Source organism: Sinohyriopsis cumingii, chromosome 5, assembly GCF_028554795.1.
Source record: "Sinohyriopsis cumingii isolate HCF-2022 chromosome 5, ASM2855479v2, whole genome shotgun sequence".
NCBI lineage: Eukaryota > Metazoa > Mollusca > Bivalvia > Unionida > Unionidae > Sinohyriopsis > Sinohyriopsis cumingii.
The window spans coordinates 94,868,556-94,888,334 of NC_142965.1; the positions used below are offsets into that span (position 1 = coordinate 94,868,556).

At 34.7% G+C, this 19,779-nt stretch overlaps 1 protein-coding gene across 1 annotated transcript in view; it reads right to left on the bottom strand.

The window, feature by feature from the left end:
- LOC149799796 (ATP-binding cassette sub-family C member 5-like) overlaps nucleotides 1-19,779 on the bottom strand; it is a 141,804-nt gene that overhangs the window by 101,974 nt on the left and 20,051 nt on the right. The window contains exons 3-8 of the mRNA XM_089959187.1: nucleotides 17,838-17,954; nucleotides 14,277-14,435; nucleotides 11,142-11,289; nucleotides 8,819-8,966; nucleotides 6,227-6,312; nucleotides 4,220-4,393 (exon numbers count right to left, since the gene is read on the bottom strand). Coding sequence (XP_089815313.1) covers nucleotides 4,220-4,393; nucleotides 6,227-6,312; nucleotides 8,819-8,966; nucleotides 11,142-11,289; nucleotides 14,277-14,435; nucleotides 17,838-17,954 — 832 coding nt within the window. The remainder of the gene's footprint in view (nucleotides 1-4,219; nucleotides 4,394-6,226; nucleotides 6,313-8,818; nucleotides 8,967-11,141; nucleotides 11,290-14,276; nucleotides 14,436-17,837; nucleotides 17,955-19,779) is intronic.

A 19,779-nucleotide genomic window follows, 5' to 3' on the forward strand; every position in this document is an offset into this window, starting at 1 on the left:
CAAATTAGTCAAATTCAGTTTAGTGCCAGGATACTTTCTATCTAAATTAGTCAGATTCAGTTTAGTGCCAGGACGCTTTTTATCCAAATTAGTAAAATTCAGTTTAGTGCCAGGATGCTTTCTATCCAAATTGGTCAAATTCAGTTTACTGCCATGATGCTTTCTATCCAAATTAGTCAAATTCAGTTTACTGCCAGGATGCTTTCTATCCAAATTAGTCAAATTCAGTTTAGTGGTTCTAAAGAATACACCACTCCCTTGATAACTTGCGCCCTGATAACTCACACACCCGCTTATAATGTGGGGTCAGGTGTGGATCCCATTCTTCTTTAAAACCAGAAAATACCAAAAAACAAAACTGATCCATATTTCTTGAACTTGGAAAAAAATCGCAATCAAAATTAGTAACTGAAACATTGATATATCACTTGTTTTATGGTCAAAAACGGTAGACATGGTCTGGAAACTTTAATTAACATTTTGAAATTATCAACTTTTATAAGAAGTCATATAATTGGTTACATTTTCTTTCCAAACAACATTTTCAGTACACCGTAATTAAAGATATTCAAGGAAATTTCGATCAATGAAAATGTCATTTATGCCTAGTGTAGGCAGTATATTAATATTTAAATGCCAATTAAATAATTTTTATTAAGCAAAATTTGTGTTTTAATTCTATCTGTTAGTTTCACTTAAGTGTAATCATCACAAATGCAATGTGTATTTAAATGGAAAATGTGTCAATCTACCATAACAGCTATGTCCGCAAGCATTTCTCTGAGAACCTAATTAAGTGCCGACTGTGTTTTGATAACTGATTTGTAGAAGTAATTGCTGCGTTGTTGCAATGAATTAACAGCTGGCCTCCTTTGTATTAGGCCCTATCATGTTAGTTATGTCTTTTGAATCAAATAAAGGAGGTGGAATATTAAAAAAAGTTAAAAGGCACGCAAATCCTACATACTTAAAATCTAGCGGCCCCGGTCGTATGTCGGGTGAACTCACTTCAGTTGATCAATCAAACAGTTAAAAATTGTATTGTGTATGTAACATAAACTACCTTAAATTAGCTGACTCTTTCATAACTGTGATCAAAGATAGCAAGGCAACCAAGTGAAATGAAAACTTTGTAAAATAAAGAGCTTGGTTTCACAGATATGGACCATTGTGGGCAAGCAATTTTCTAAGAATTTCTGAACTGGCACTTAGAGATATCCTCAAGGATATAAGAAGTTTCACTATTACCTTCAATAAAATCATGACATCAATATTGTACTAATTAAACAATACAAAAATTGAGTTTCAACATAGGCGATTGTCTCACGAAATAAATGTCGGTAGTTTTAAAAAAAAAAAGGAATCTTCTTTGGTGGTATATCAACAGATAGTCTAGTTTCTGGCTACTTTGACTCCCAACTTGATAGTATACTATTTATACCACTCCAAGAACCAGACTAATCAACAAAACAAAAAGCAGTGACATAATACACGTTTTCGTGCACATGTGATGGTTGTTGAAACAAAATTGGAACAATCTTATACGTGCTGGAAATTTTGAAAATAAATGTTATTTATATAGAATAATGAACAACTTCATTAGGAAAAGCACGTTATTAACAATTATTATCGATGTGATTGTAAAAGGAGGATTCAGTCATTAAACAGCCCAGTTCCTTACCCCTCCCCAACGGTTTTCTTGATGTATAAGCAGATTTTTTTTATTTTTGGAGGTCCCTCAATAACTCATACCCTCGCTTATAGTGCGGTCTATGTTTGTGGACCCTGTTGTGTGTGAGTTATCAAGGGAGAGGTGTACCTCATTTAAAGATTTTTCTATTTTAGAAATGGCAGCCAGATTGACAGATTTGCATCATTTGTACAAATCTAAAAGGATGTCAGGTCAGTATTATTTCATTCAATAATAATAAAATTCTGGTCAGCAGTTTGGAGAAGTCTTTCTATATTTTGTATTGATGACCATTATACATAATGATAGATCTGCATGGTTTGAAATTTTAATGATGATAATGAGAAATCAGTTAAAGTTTTTTCTATTTTCATTTTTAAGTAACAGTAGCTTTTCTATTATTTGCAACAATGTCTATATTTGATGGCAGATTGGCTTTTTTGTACGAACCTGCGTGGTTTTTCTGCCAGCATTCTTTCTGCCAAATCTGATCAAAATTCCACTCCGCTGAGCTGTTTTTGAGAAGTTTATTTCTGGTCATTGTTACCATTTTAGTAACCATGGTAGTGATAATTGACAGTGTATAAATTTTAAAGCTATTCATTCCAAGATACTGTGTGACAAGTTGGTTTATAAGTTTAAAACGGAAATTTTTGACAGATGAACAACACACATTGAATGCATGGGCATATCAAAAGTTCACTTGGTTATATGGCCAGGTGAGATAAAAAGAGACAACAGTTAACCCCTGACTTAAATAAGAGTGGTCATGTAACTCAAAATCACCTAACTCAAAATTTTTGGTCTCACATCCTTAACTTTTCATTGAAAAATATGTAATTCAATTAACTTTAAAACCATTCATTGTAGCAGTTTCAGAATCCTAGCTATTTTGTTCTAGACAAATAATTTCATTATATTTGAGTCTTCACTAAAAAAATTAAACTAGAAAAATATGAAATTGTGCAAATGTGAAATTACCATAAACTGAAATCATGCAAGTCAGGGGATACCTGTGTCATAAAATGTGAAATCTTTATCAGAAATTTAATACTGAAATTTCCCAAAAATAAAAAATCAACAATTTTCTCAAACAAATTAAGAAAATAAGGATTCACTAACGCAAGAAATTTACCCCAATAAAACTACCCTCATGTAAAATAAAAACTTTTTTCACCAGTCAGCTAGTTTTCATATTATCTTGGTAGCAAGAACATCAGGGTTAACACTGTCTGTAACAAATTACAAGCTTAACACACAAGCAGAGAGGGTTAGAAATTCAAAGAAAATATATGCATTTCTCCCCTGCTAGAAAAAGAAATGTGTTCATTTTAAAATGACTTTTATGCTGGAATCAGGGACAGAACATTGTCAATGGATGTGGAAGGACACAGCTTTGTTCTATACACTCCAAGTAAGAAAGCCTAGCCTTGGAGATAATTTCAACCAGAAATGTTATCAAATGATCCTGACTTTGCCTAAATAACACAGAGAAGTTAGGTGTACTATTTATACTTTATTATGAGTCAAACTGCAAGCAGCATAGACCCTGATCTAGCATTGCATAATGCACCAGAAGATCAGGATCTATCATGACTGGTCCAATGATTACTCCTAACAAACTGCACAGACTATGATCTGACAGTGCATTACGCAACCGCAGATCTGGGTCTTTGCAGTTTGCAGTTAGATTCAACTTATAAGTGAGTAAACACGGTATAGGGACCATGCATGCTGACTAAACATTCTATGTATGATAACGTTCCTTCTCAGGGATTGGGACTTTCGCTGGTACCAAAATAATCTGACAACTATATACACTCACTTGTCAAGTCAGATCCAATTGCAAACAACACAGATCTGATCTTCTGCCACATAATGTGCAGGCAAATCAGGGTCTTATTTGGTTGCTCTACTAATTTCTCCAAACAAACTGCATAGACCCAGATCTGCCAGCACAATATGTGACAGCTGATCTGGGTTTATGCAGTTTGTGATTGGATTGACTTATAAGTGAATATATTAAGTAAATTTTTAGCTACTGTTAATATTACTGCTGCCTGAATGAGTGATACCCATGTATCATCTATGTTCAAACAGATGAATAAAAAATGAGAATTCATACTGCTATTCAAAACAGCAAAATGATTCAACCAGGAAATCACTATTGTTTTTAACAAAGCACAGTGGAAGCCATTTATCACAAGTTCCAAGAGACCTGCAAAATTTGTGTCTTCAAAAATAATATACCATATTTATCCAATACTAAACCCACCACTTCCCCCAATTTGTACCAACTTTTATGAGGAATCTTTGTCTGATCATCCCTGTGCTTTGATAAATTTAGAACGCTGGGACCAACATTTTATACTGGAAGAAATGCTTTACTTAAAATCAGAAAAAATGAATGAATTAAATCATTGTATGAACCCACATTAGTACTTCATTATTAATCCAAAACATACCTAAACTTAAACAAGTTATAAATGGTTAAATTTTATTCATGGTTTTCTATACATTAATACTGACCATAAATGGATAAAATCCAATATAAATGAATAACGGCATAAGAGCCCATGGACCTAGAAGATACAGCATGTAGACTACCCCAAGCAGTACAATGAAGGGTCCTGACAGCATCAGTGGTCCAATGGAAGCAGCATCAAATATTCTATGGCCATCGTTGCTTAGAAGGTTCACAATCTGTTAAAAACAATAAATACAAAAGTATATTTTCCCCATTGACAAAAAAAAAGTTTTATGTTAACAAGCTTAGGATATGCTGCTTATAAGTGTTAATTTTTTCCCAACTTGTTTTGATTATTTTTCTTCTTCAAAATTCAAACTCTGATCTAACATTAAATTAATTTCTAATTACAACATTGGTGTGCTGATATGACAATAACTTCTGTATCTTTCTATCCATGTCTTCATGATATGTCTTTAAACAGACCAAAGTCCTGTTTATCTGACAGTGAGCTTTGCAAAATGCAACATCAGTGTAACCTACCAATATGCATCTAACACAGAAACCTGAGATAAAATGCAGCAATGTCAAGTTATACGTACAAAATAGAGATAATTCAATAGTCCTTTTGATAATTCAACAATCCTTTCGATAACTCCATAGTCCTTTCCATAATTCAATAGTCCTTTTGATAATTCAATAGTCCTTTTGATAACTCTATAGTCCTTTTAATAATTCAATAGTCCTTTTGATAACTTAAGTCTTTTCGATAATTCAACAGTCTTTTGGCCTAATCCTATGACCAATGTTTTGTTTTGTTTAATCTTTCATGTGCAAATATAAACAAATCAGTGTCTGAGCAAAACATGTTTCTTCAATAATATTTGAATGTTTATAATATCCTAGGAGAAAGGTTCTCAAACTACAAGTGGGCTGTGGGCTTGCAGAAGGTGATATGTTTGCCATACATTATCTGGTCCTGCAGACAGCCCTGAGACAAAGGGTCCAATGATTGCCTGTGAGCAGGAGAATGTTGCTGGCAATGAAGGCAAGGACAGTTATGAGTGAAATCAAATTATCCCAAAAGGAACCATACAAAGTTCATACTAACCAATAGGGCATGTATTTCACTGATTGAAAATTGCCAACATGTTCCATAACAGAAGTCTTCTTTTCATATATGTGTGTATGTGTGTGTGTGTGTGTGTGTGTGTGTGTGTGTGTTTTAATATTGGATAAAATGATTTGTTGTTGTTGTTGTGGGGTTTAACGCCATTTTTCAGCACGATAGGCTATACATGGCGGCCAGTATTAATGGTGGAGGAAGAACCCGGAAAACCCCGGAAAGAACCACCGACCCACGAGAAGCTACTGGCAAGCTTTCTCACATGCCCACTGGATAAAATGATAAATTTTATTAGTAATGGACTCAATCATATCCATGGAGTCATCAATTGCTTCAGATTCGGCTACGAAAAATGTCATTCTTTAGTTGTTTCTCAAGGATCGTATGTGATGCTGTCTAAACCTGGCCATTCCTTATTTTTCACATTGCACTTGTGTATGGCACAACTTCTTGCTTCCTACACATTTTGATCTTTGTGCCCATTTTTAGCAATATTCCTTGCTCATCATACGACTCTGATCTTTATAACAGCTGTTGGAATATACTGTCAAAGAAAAATTTCAATAATTTCTGAAGATTGATTTGTAAAGCCTGCAATATGATTTCTTCTGCAAAAGGAGTAAGTGTTTGAGTGTAGGAATGACTATGCAATTACATTGTTTTAACTTCGAAAGATCCATTTTAAGCAGGGGGTTGAAAAATTTTATTTGAAATTATAGAGGTGGGTGGATGGGTGCTTGGTGTTGTTATTATTATGGTGTAAGGCACTGGTATTGGTAAAGCTTCACATAAAATGACCTGGAAACAAGGAACCAAATGTAGTCCACAGAATTTACCAATGTATAAAAATTTCTTGATCAGTATCACATGACTGTTTATATCCCATCAGACTGCCAAATATTTTGTCCATTCATAACAATTTAAATTATTTGATAATATCCACCTCTCCTAATGTGGTATCCTTCATCCCCCTTAGCTTCAGTATCTTCTGGTACAGGAGACTCAGAGCTGCTCCCCTCAATCTCACACCTACATACAAAAGTAGGAAGTTTTATTTCACGGAAAAGTTTTAAATATTATTTTGCAGTATTCAAAGCTCCTGTATGAATTTTCATGAAAAAAATAAGACTTCCATAATATTTAATAAGTGTAACTGGCATTACCATAAACTAACTAAGCATGTCTAATTCCTAATACTTTAGCAGGAAGATCAACAGCAGAACAGTCCTGCATTGCTAGACCTAAGATTCAAATTAAAATGTTAGACAAAAGATTCAGACTACAATGTTAGGCAAACGATTTAGACTACTATTATTCTAGGCACAAGATGTAGGCTAAAACCATATTAATTCGATTAAAATTCTAATGCTAGACATATGACTAAAATTCCAATGCCAGACATATGATTAAAATTCCAATGCTAGATATATGACTAAAATTCCAATGTTAAACATGTGATTCAAATTCCAATGCTAGACATATGACTCAGCTTAGAATCCTAAACATATGATTCAGCCTACAATGCTAGACATATGATTCAAATTCCAATCCTGAACATATGCTTCAAATTCCTATCCTGGACATATTATTCAACTTACAATGCCAAACAAATGATTCATCCAACAATGCTAGACATATGATTCAATTTACAATGCTAAACATGTAATTCAACCTACAATGTCAGACATATAATTCAACCTACAATGCTAGACAGGATTCAAATTCCAATGCTAGATATGATTCAACCTAAAATGCTAAACATATGATTCAACCTACAATGCTAGACATATGATTAAACCTATAATGCTAGAAACAAGAGTTAAAGTCTAGTGCTAGACACAAGATTTAAACTCCAATGCTAGACAAAAGATTCAACCTATAATGCAATACATAAGGTAGTGCTAGACAAATGATCTAACCACTCAATCTAGACAATAGATTCAAAACACAATGTTAGACATAAGATTCAAACTACGATACTAGACATAAGAGTCAACATATAATTTAAGACATAAAATTGCTAGAAATAAGATTCAAACAGACACCTGGGACCCTTCTAATTTCAGAGTAGGCCCTCATGTATTCTTAACAAAGTACTGATTGAGCATGCTTAAAACAGAAATCTAATTTGCCTGAGAAAAACTATTGATGTCTCTGAGGAACTTTTTACAACAGGCTCTGGGCTAAGAATGGGGATTAAAAAAATGGCTGATCCCCACTGACTGACTGTAGCTATTACAAATAGAAAATTAACATAATTTAGCAATTCTACATCCAGTAACTTTCCGCTTTGATCTATCAATCACAAATTCAATAGGGACCTGCTTATCCTCAAGTACAATGCAACTATTAGCTTGACAATAACTGGATGCAGGAAGCCTGAGGAAAGTGGACAGATGTGAATCCAAAATGACAATTTTAGCTCCAGTACCTTTGACCGCTAGACCAAGTAACCAATAGGGAGGTGATTCTGCCCAAGTGTAGAGGAGAACTGAATCCTGGAAAAGTAACTTATTGAGTGTAAACAAAAAAAAAATACAATGCTGGCTACATCAGACTTGATCTTTTACCTCTCAGCCTCAAATTAATAAAAAGCTGCCCAGCCCAAATGTAATCTATCAATGAATTGTAATGAAAATTAGGCCAAGGGAAGTTTACAGAAATAAAAATCATATTCTCACTTTTGGTGACATTGACCTTGGGCCTAGCAACACCAAAGTTGAAAGGCTTCTGCCTCTACCCATGCATAAGAAACATACTGAGGTTTGATTAAAAGAAGAGTACAATGCAAACTCGAGTTATACTGCAGAAACCACCTCATCTCATGACAAAATGACGACCGTTGCTATTGCTATATCCCACCAGCAACTTCAGTCAAGATGATAAACAATTGTTAGCCACACATAGCGTTATTTTAGTGTAGCAATGTACCAATTTTAAATAATGGTAATTAATAGCTACACACAGCAATATTCTAGTGTAGCAATATACCAATTTTAAATAATGGTAATTAATAGCCACACACAGCAGTATCCTAGTGTAGCAATATACCAATTTTAAATGATGGTAATTAATAGCCACACACAGCAGTATTCTAGTGTAGCAATATACCAATTTTAAATAATGGTAATTAATAGCCACACACAGCAGTATCCTAGTGTAGCAATGTACCAATTTTAAATGATGGTAATTAATAGCCACACACAGCATTATTCTAGTGTAGTAATGTACCAATTTTAAATGATGGTAATTAATGGCCACACACAGCAGTATTCTAGTGTAGCAATGTACCAATTTTAAATAATGGTAATTAATAGCCACACACAGCATTATTCTAGTGTAGCAATGTACCAATTTAAATGATGGTAATTAATAGCCACACACAGCATTATTCTAGTATAGCAATGTACCAATTTAAATGATGGTAATTAATAGCCACACACAGCATAACTGAGACAAATGCAGTAACATAAAAGTGCAACTTAAAATTAATCAGATTTGTCAAAATATTTGATTATAATTAATCATTAATTACCTGAGGTGTAATTTAAAAACCAGCTACCAGCAAAAGCGAGGGCTCTTACAAATTCCATAAAACTGAGGCCAAGAACTAGGGCAATGCCATATCCAAATGGCACAAATCCCGAGTTTAGACTAGCCAACAGCTGATGGAGTACAAAGGCCTGAAAGTTTTTAAAATATAATTTTTTATTTCCATTTCATGTGTGACATTCAATGATACTATCACAAAAAGCTTGCAAAATTAAAATAAAATGATTCTGTATGTCAGGATTTGAGGATTTTGAGTCTTATAAATAACATGTTAGCAAGAAGTAAAATGGATCATTGCTCCAGTACAATTATCATTAACATATATTAAACATTATTATTGCAATTAGACAAATTTAATAATAAGATTTGCATAAAAGTATTAATCAGGTTAGCTCTGACACAAAGATGCTCAGATACCAATTATGTCAATGTCTGTAAATTCAAATACAATAAAATCTGTCTTGAGAGACCACCTCTTTTCCCATTAAAAAGCAGTCTCTCAAGATATATGGTCTCTAAATAGGATTTTGCAAGATTACCAGTTTTCAGAGTCACAATGCAACAGGTTTAAGAAATGAAAATGTACCCAATTGTTTTATGTTGATTTTATTCATTATTCAATGTTCTCTTTAAAATACTGCAATCATTTCATCTCAACAGCTCAAAGTTATTTTTCAAATTTTGAATGACAATAAAGATATACATTTATCATAAAACATTTACATTTGACGATGATGTCTATATGTAGGTTATCATATGAATTGCAATATTAATTAAAGTAACATTTATTTAGCCAAAAAAGATAAACGATACAAACCTTTCACATGACTATGTATATCTGTATCGGCTTCGATGAAACAACAGTTAATCGTCATGGGGATTTACAGTGCTTCAGCACTACAATGGCAGTTAGTGAATGTAATTTTGATTGGTTTATGGTCTTTAGCATATGATGGATACATGCATCACCTATAGACTTTAGGAGTCAACCAGGTTTCTGTTTTTTTATATCATAAACACCCTCATGTAGGGTCATGGCTTCAAAGGATTAAATAAAGGTCAGTGGTATTTATCTGTTTTTGCAATGCAGTCAAGCATAGCAATTTTGTTTTAGAAAAATCTGCCTTTTCTCTGCAGACATTCCTAAAGAGTCATGGTTACAAATGATTAAATAACGTTAGAGGTATTCATTTATTTTTGCAAAATGGTTGTTCACAGCAGTGTCATAATCATGGTCACTGTCATGTTTTGTTAGTGGTCACTAACAACAATGCATTTATAAAATAAAATCAATCCATGCATGAAGACTGTGGTCATAAATGACAGGTAGTCACTAATAGCAGAGGTCATTCAAAACACGTTTTTATTGTAATCCCACCAATATGACCCAACTTCCTATGCTACAAAAACATAAGACAAATAACATGCGAAAAGTGCAAGAAAAGTAAGGATCACAGTTCCAAATGATTTCTCTGACACACTGGTTATAATTACTATGACAACTGGTAAATTCCAAGTAAAGTTCAAGAATTCACAAGATAAATGACAATTATGAATACTGTATGTACTTGCTTTTAATTCAAGTCTAATTACATTTAACATAGACCTTATATGTTACCGCATAATGTTCTGGCAGATCAGGGTCTCTATTATTTCCTCTACTACTACCAGTCTGCACAGACTCAGATTGGCTGGAGCATTAGATGACAGCTGATCTGGGTCTGTGAAGAATGCAGTTGGACTTGACATATAAGCAAATATATATGGTAGTTATCAGCAAGAGACACCCTTTTTGTTGAGTCAGCAAGAACAAAATATTTCACACTGAGCTTAATCTAATGTGGGGACATATGTACAGACAGATAAACATAATATGCCAAACTGATAGCTATGCTGAGTTTCCACCAAAGAGGGCCTGACTATTTTTTTATATACCATAAAAGTTTGCCCAATATTTTTAATCAAGCATGAAGACAGTAGACTATACTTCTAATTCTGCTGGTGAAAAGGTCATTTGGGAACCACTTACTACAGCTATAACGCTGAAACAACAGCCAACGCTCTAAAAATGTACAGCAAGTATAATATTGAGTCTTCCAATACTTCTGATTCAGCCCATTGCTAAGACAGGTTGATAGCCACTTACTGGAGCTGCCTATTGCTAAGGCAGGTTGACAGCCACTTACTGGAGCTGCCCATTGCTATGGCAGGTTGACATCCACTTACCAGAGCTGTCCATTTCAAAGGCAGATTGACAGCAACTTACTAAAGCTGCCCATTGCTAAGGAAGGTTGATAGCCACTTACCGGAGCTGCAAAGCTGAAACAACAGGCAAAGGCCAACAAGAGAACTGAAATTATGACACGTGTGCGGACAAAGCGAAGTGACGCCTTTGTGAAAGATGCTTTTGCTGGACCATGCCTTTGTACTTCTTCCAGCCAAAGTCTTTCAAGTCTGAAATTTAAAGATATAAACGATATCATTTTCTTTCAGTGAAAATGGCATTGATATGGTAACTTGGTATACAATAAAATTTCTCACTGCTACTCACAATGTTGCTATGATGCTGACAATGTCATTGCATTGAAAATTTATTCTAAAATCCAGGCATTCTGTAAACAAAACTAATCATATCTCACATTGTTAACAATGGCAATAAAGCTGTCAATGGGTGCTCGCCCATTCATAATTACCCATGTAATAAAATTAGCCATAGGGTATTCGTTTAGTTCATGTTAAAAAAAAAAACATGTTTCCAAGTTCTGATCAAAGATTGTATCTGGTGATGTCATGAGTGAGTGGGACACAGAATAATACAGTTCAAGGCTGATGTCATTTATCCCAAGTAGACCTCCATCTACAGGTCTTATATTTTGATGTGTGCAACCATTTGGCTATGTAAGTCGAACAGTTTCCTTATTTTCTATTTATAGTAACTGTACATGACATGTTTCCATGAAAAAGATGGGTTCTTAGAATTTAATATCATGTGTCACAGATTCATTATAGATTGATACACACTTAAGTAGCAGACCAGTCTATATTGAAAGAAAAACAAGGTGCAAAATATTAAGTGAAACGGGCATTATTGATATGACTCATAGATGTTATTTGACTGAAAAATGTTAGAGGAGAGGGATTTTGCCTAACTGAAGAACATGTTGTAGCAGGAAAAAGACAAATCAATAGAGTATTAAAATTCTGAAAGAGGAATTCAACAGTGATGTAATACATCATTCGGAATTTGTGGACTTGACTTTATGACCATTCAGTGACACTTAAACATGAAGACAAGACTGCTCCAGCGGCCCAGTGGTTAGAGCATCCGACTTGGATGCGGGTTTGAACCCAGCCAAGTCATACCAAAGACTTATAAAAAATGGTACTAACAGCTACCACTCAGGCACTCAGCATTAAAGGTTAGTGTTAGGATTGATCAGTCTGGTGTCAGAATAATGTGACTGGGTGGGACATCATGTCTGCGGCATGATGCCCCAGTGCTAAACATCACTATAAACTGCCACTCTGCAGACATCATAGCGATATGCCTGAAAAATTGTTACAGCTAAGTTAAAAATCCAAATCACATACACACACACGTAGACTAGTTAAAGTGAATGAAGTATATAAATAATTTATCATTTAGTTTTGTATCAGTATTCTTGTACTCTTCCACTTAGATTTAGCTGATTTGTGACACTAATTTTAACTGCAGATCCAGGTAAGTAAGAAAAGTAAATGTACATTTATCATAACTTTTTCTCTAATTATTGCCCGTAATATACAGATTACTCTTTTTATGCTCAGATTATGCTTTTTTTCCACTTCTGTTAGTAATAATTACATTTACAACTCTTGGGGGTTGGCATGTATGAACTTACAACAAACCAGTTCAGGTTCACATTTAATGTAATTTCCTTTTCATTGGGTACCCAGGTAACCCATCATTAGGATCGATGGGTACATAAAAATTTTACAGCTTTAAATGGCACGACAGCTAAAATCTGACATTATTTTCCTTCAATATAGGGAAAAGATTTAGGAATACAAAATCAATGGGAACTGACTGAAAGTGCTTAGTAATGACAAAATTTAGAACAGTATATTGGTCCTAAGATGAAAAGAATAAGAGATCAAAGTAATGACAATACTGACGATTTGAAAGGTTAAAGAGATACTACCATATTTATACTGCTCAAAATAACCTTACACTATTTTCCTGATTTTGTTATATATTTTTCTAGAATATTTATATCAATATTTGAAACATTACTTGAAAAATTATTATGATTTCCTTTAAAGAGCATTTTCTACTACTGCTGCAAGTGCTACCAAAAGAAGAACAATATCCAAGAGAGATAACTATGTCCCATAGGTTCTTCTGGTCTATAACCAGTATAGATTAAAAGAAAAAAGAAAATAATATTAGTGAACAAATTTTTATGCAACTTTGTTAGTGACAAGAAGTCACTTATCATGTAATTTGATCAAATAAATTATTTGTATCACAATTAATTCTCACTGCAGAATAATAATTCCTCATCAAAATGTCCCAAATCTACTGCTGCATAATGTTACAGTAGATCTGGATTTACACTGTTTGCTGTTCTTATGATACCATTTAAACTGTGTACACCCTGATCTGCAGATAATTATGCAATGGTAGATTTGGGCTTATGTTGATCATGGTTGCAAAAGCCTGGGTTCTCTGTGTCAAAATTTGGGCATGTGTAAAACTGTAGTATTGGAGTATAGCAGACAGCTAAATATTTTCAGATATCCAACTTAATTTATATGAAATCACTGTCTGACTATATGTCACAATATACCCCAAGTGACATGTCCTACAACTCAATCTAATATTTCAAAATACCTATTCATGTGACCTAACTCATCCAATAGGAAATAACTTAATTCTTCTAAGAACCAACTTGTATACCTGTCCAGTGAGACAAAATTCCAAACTCGTAAACAGGTTCTTATTATTAACATTATTATTAATGTTTGTAAACACCTATATCAACAACTATTTATAAATCCTACACAATCTACACTCTTAATATCTTAAAATAGAATTTTATATAAATGTACAAAAATTAAATATCTCATATCTTGTACATAGATTATTACAATTTATAGTCATGAATGAAAACTACACATATTATATACATATGTACCAAGAGTTAAAAAAAATATTGATATACATAACAATACACATAAATATATATTGTAAGCTGAATGACGTTATGATGTAAAAGGTTCAGTGATGTTATAATATCATGATGCACATTGTTATCATTAATAATACATGTTGATGACAATACATGCCAATTGTGACATACATCAATTTTCCTCAAGTCTATTGGATAAAATTAGAGTACATAAAAAGATGGGTTACAAATATTACTGATGGCAGATACTTGAGCTTCAATGTCTTTTACCTAATAGAATTCACATAGGCCTTGTCTACATCTCCAATTCCCATGTGTGTGATACTAATAATCCCTTTCCTGTAAATCTTCCACATGATTGGGGTCAGCCAGGAGTAAGATAGAATTGAGAAAAAACCAAGTTTGGTGGTGGGTATCTCTTCTTTAGGGCTGTAAAGATTAAAATAAATAATTACTTAATTAAAGCCATATTCTTTCATTTTACTATTCGTTTCTGATATAAAGCTAATATCTATGAAAACAAGGATAAAGATCTAAACAAACAGTTTCAAAAATTAAGTAACTTTCATTAAGAGTACACTATTTGTATATGCCTATAGTCTAGTCAAACTGCAAACAGAATGCATAGATCCAGATCTGCTGGCAAATTTTGAGATGGCAGCTCTGGGTTTATGCGGTTTGCAGTTGCACTCGACTTATAAGTGAGTGTATACAGCTTGCCAGTGCCACAGTTTTCAATAACCAATATAATCAGCATATCTATCCGTCCATCATTTTTATGTTAAACAAATTACATCTTATATTCAAATTTTATTCAGCTTAGTAACATTAAACAGGGGGAGACAATTTACAAGAAAGCCAATAATCGAAATTAAATCTATATATGCCAAGTATCAAAAACATTGTCAGATAAATACATACAGTCAGAGTTAAACACTAAATTTTTCCAATCAGAATGATCAATACAGGCTTTTCTATGTCTGCTATTGATAATGACAACAACAATGTATTTAAATCTTTATTTGGTCCTTCAGTTTTTATTGCTTAAGGTCCTTCTAGCCTACAGCATTTTTAACAAATACTGCATATGCCTATTATTATATACCATATATACATGCTTATTAGCCAAGACCAACTGCAAACCCAGATCTACTGTCACAGAGTAATAACCTGTAGAAAAAACAATTTAGACCCTGATTTGCTGACACTTAATGTGCTGGCAGATCTGGGTCTATAGTGTTTGCAGATGGACTCAAATATAAACAAGCACCATATATTCCTTAATTAACACCCCTCTAATTAATGCCATCCCTCCCTTTTTGTTAAGATCAGAAAATGTAAACAATGCAGTTTAAGACCTGTGCTTTTCAGTACAGGAGGTTCTTGGGGTTTCAGTTTAGGCATTACAATTTCCCTTTGATCAGGTACCTGGGTAACCGATCACTGGGATCAACAGGTACCTGGTAGATTTTCACCAAAATTTTGACATCCCTAATTACAATGTATAAATCAATGTACATGCTTTAAGAGTCACAGGCACACATGTAGTGTTAAATATGATGCAATAGCTGGGTGGCAAGTTCAAAGACTACCAGTCCTACACCAGCTGCTGAGTGGGAAAATGTGTTGGTCAATGGATCATTTTAACTGTGCTGATTTATACAATGACTTAATTCAATGGCAGAAAGACCCCCAGATGTGCATGTGGCCATTATAATAGTACATCAAAAGAACAACTTTAGCTTTCACTGCTGTACTCTAATAAATGTCCCCTGCCCCCTTTGGTAAATGTAATGCCCCATGAGATGTTAATGTTGTTGTTTTAGGGTTTAACACCATTTTTCAGCACAAGATAGGCTATAAATTTTTTTATAAATAACAGCCAGTATAACTGGTAGAGGAAGAACCCTGGAAAACCCTGGGATGAACTACTGACCTATGAGAAGCTACTGGCAGGCTTTCTCACATACCCATGTTAGCAAAGCCTGAGACTCAAACCCACGCAGACAGAGGTGAGATGGCAGTGATTCGGAACGGTAAGCGCTTTAGACCACTCGGCCACTTGTGGCCCTAGGGATGTTAATTAGGGAATATATATATATATATATATATATATATATATATATATATATATATATATATATATATATATATATGTAATAGTGCTCCCCTTTATAATGCTGTTCATGGGAACCATACAAGCAACCCATATACAACTGAGGATGCATTATACTTTGGGAAGTTCCAACAAGTCAGTGTCCTGACAGTGCATTATAAAATAAAATATAGCCGTTAATGGCATGAAATTTTATTATAATTGGTTCTCATAAACAAAGAACTAAAATAATGTGAAGTAAATATAAAAATTATACCAAAATAAATTTGGACAATTTTCAAAGAGATCTTTTGCCTTGATCTCATGTTAAGAAGTGTGGCAGTTTATAATGAGTGACCACTGTACATATTTTGGAGATGATGCTGTTGATGTTTTGTGGGGTTTAACGCCATTTTTCAGCACATGACAGGCTATACATGGCAGCCAGTATTAATGGTGGAGGAAGAACCCGGGAAAACCTCGATAAGAACCACCGACCCATGAGAAGCTACTGGCAAGCTTTCTCACATACCCATGTTGGCTGAATCCAAGACTCGAACAAGAACAGACAGAGGTGAGATGGCAGTGATCCGTAATGGACAGCGCTTTAGACCACTTGGCCACTTGGGGCCCCTTTGTTGATGATAACAGTTTTATTAAAATTCTGAATAATAACAGAAATGTGTTCACCAAGATCCTCCACTACAGTAATCTGCCAGGCCAGGTCAGATGACTCTGCATGGCCTTTGGGAAAGGTACTTTCCTTAGCATGATATAGCCAATAATGTGCTAAAAAGTGCCTTGACAGCCAACAAAAAATCATAAAAACTCTGTGGCAATCAGTGCTTGGGAAATGGACCTAAGTGTGAAACTTAAATAACTGGAGAAAGAGCATAGGAAAACCCCAGTAAGAACACTGACCCACAGGAAGTAACTGGCAAGCTTTCTCACATACCCACATTGGCTGAGCAGGAGACTCAAACTCACACAGACAGACATGAAATGTCAGTGATCAGTAAAGGCATATATTTTAGACCACTTGGTCACCTGGGGCCCTGATTGATGCTGTACTCACCAAGATATGTCTTCAAGGTATGTTGCCTAACTCAGTGGCAAACAAAGCCTGAAAAACTGACATAAATGAAAAATACACATGACCAAAGTCATTAAGCCATGAAATAATAGACCATAGTGAAGTGATATTTGCAGGGTGGCGTTGTGTTTACCAGGATACATCCACAAAGCATGCTGCATGACTTGTTAATAAACAATGCCTGAGTAACTGACTTCAGTGAAAAACCATACATGACTATAGTCACTGAAAGATGAAATATAGGCTACAGTGACATAATCTTGAAAGAGTAGTGGTGCACTTAACAAAATACATCCATAAAGTATGCTGCATTACTCTGTGGCAATCAATGACTGAGAAAATGATCTAAATGCAAAACTTAAACAAGGTCACATATTATAGGACAGTACGTACTTTGACTAGGCATAAAAATGTTTTTAATAACTGAAAATATCAATCTAAGGGCAAAGTACATTAGAATCTGTAACCATTCAAGCATCATATCCATAAGCAATAGTGTACAAAAACCCTTCCTGAGTGCCAATGCCAGAAGGATGGACTGGCAGATACACAAATATCAATAATCCATGATTTCAAGTTCAACCTAGTCAAAAATTATAACATATGGCTAATTAATTCATAAATTGTAAAGCCCGTTACTTACACCTTGTCAAACCGAATGGGGAAGAAAGATCGTATGGAGTGCTTGTAACGACGTGGTCCACGTTGTCTGGGTCGCAAATCGACCCCAGAATCCACTCCTGTCTCAAGCGCAAGAATGCTGGAAAAAAATATGATTCTTATCATCATTGTTGCACAAATTCCCATTTGCATTTAGTCAAGTAATCCATGCCGTTAGAGAATGCCATATATACTCACAAGTAAGTAGATTCAAATTGCAAACTGCACAGATCCAGATCTACCATCTCATAATGTACAGGCAGATTTGGGTCTGCACAGTTTGTTAAGAGTGATCAATAGAACAAACAGCACAGACCCTGATCTGCAAATACATTTGGCTATGACAGATCAGGATCTTTGTTCTTTGTAGTATGACTTGTGAGTATATATGGTATATGGTTTACAAAAGACTTCCTGTAAGGTATAATGAGTTTTATTATCTTGAATACTACCACAGCATACAAGTTGGATCCAGCTATAAACTACATAGATCAAGATCTGCAATTGCATAATGCACTGGCAGTTCTGGGTCTATGCAGTTTGTTAGGCACAATCAGAAATAAACAATTTCTCGGTTTTTATGTACAAAATGCTTTCAAGGAGTAACGGATAATTCAGTTTGTTTATTGCTTTTTGCTGTTGTGCTGTAAATCAATGTCCCCATGACTAAATCCAATCCATTCAAAAATCAAGTGCTAAGGGTTATATATGATGTGATTTGGATTTTTAACGTACCTTTAACAATTTTTCAGTCATATTGCTATGATGTCTGCAATCTGGCAGTTTATTGTGATGTATAGCACTGAGGCATCATGCCGCAGACATGTAGTATGATGTCCCACCCAGTTACATTATCCTGACACCAGGCAGACCAGTCCTAACACTAACCTCTTAATGCTGAGCGTGAAGTGAGGCAGCTGTTAGTACCATTTTTGGAAGACTTTGGTATGACTCAGCCAGGGATTAAACCCACAACCTCCTGCATCCAAGATGGACGCTCTAACCACTAGTTCACCGGAGTGATGCTAAGGGTTATACATAAACTTCACCATACAATTATTTAGACCAGTTCTGGTGATCATAATGATGAAGACTGTTTGTGTTAGTGGTGATAATGCTGCTGCTGCTGATCATCATCAACAAAAACTACTCACATACAAGTCAGTATTAGTCAGATCGAACTGCAAGTTGCAAAGAATCAGATCTATCATCACAAAATTGGCTGGCATCTGGGACCATGCAGTTTGTCAGTAGAACAAACAACACAGAATTAGTTGTTTGCAGTTGGACCTGTCTTTACAATCCAAAGCACATGACTTTTTAATGGCATTGTTTAAATCATGGGGACTCTGATTTACAGCACAATAGCATTAAGAAAAACAATATGATCAATGACAATTATTAAAGCATTTTGTGAATGAAAACAAACAAGAAATTTGTGAAATGTTGTGATGGTATGCTATAACAATAACCAACATAAATATTCTTTGCAGATAAATTGATTAAACATTATCATATACACACCTAAACTACTGCCTCAAAGGCTCTGAATGAAAGGTCAAATACAACTCATCTACTCGCTTATTAGACAAGTCCAACGGCAGCAGAGGGGGCGAATCGGACATTTGTCTCAAACGTCATTTGGTTTAATTGATACTTTCTGCATTTAGAGATTAAGCCTCGTCGCCGCGTGGTAAAAAAAAGTGACGACAACCACGTTGTCGTCGTCGTCATGGGGGGGGGAATCACACAATTGTTACGTCGACGCACTGGTTTAATTAATCGCTGCGCGCGTTGATCTTAGTGTCGTCAGCATCCGGTAAACACAGCGACGACCGCGTTGATGTCATTGCCCCCTCTGCTGCTACACATTACAATAAAAATTATTTACGATCTTACAAATAGAGTAACCACTAACTCTTCAT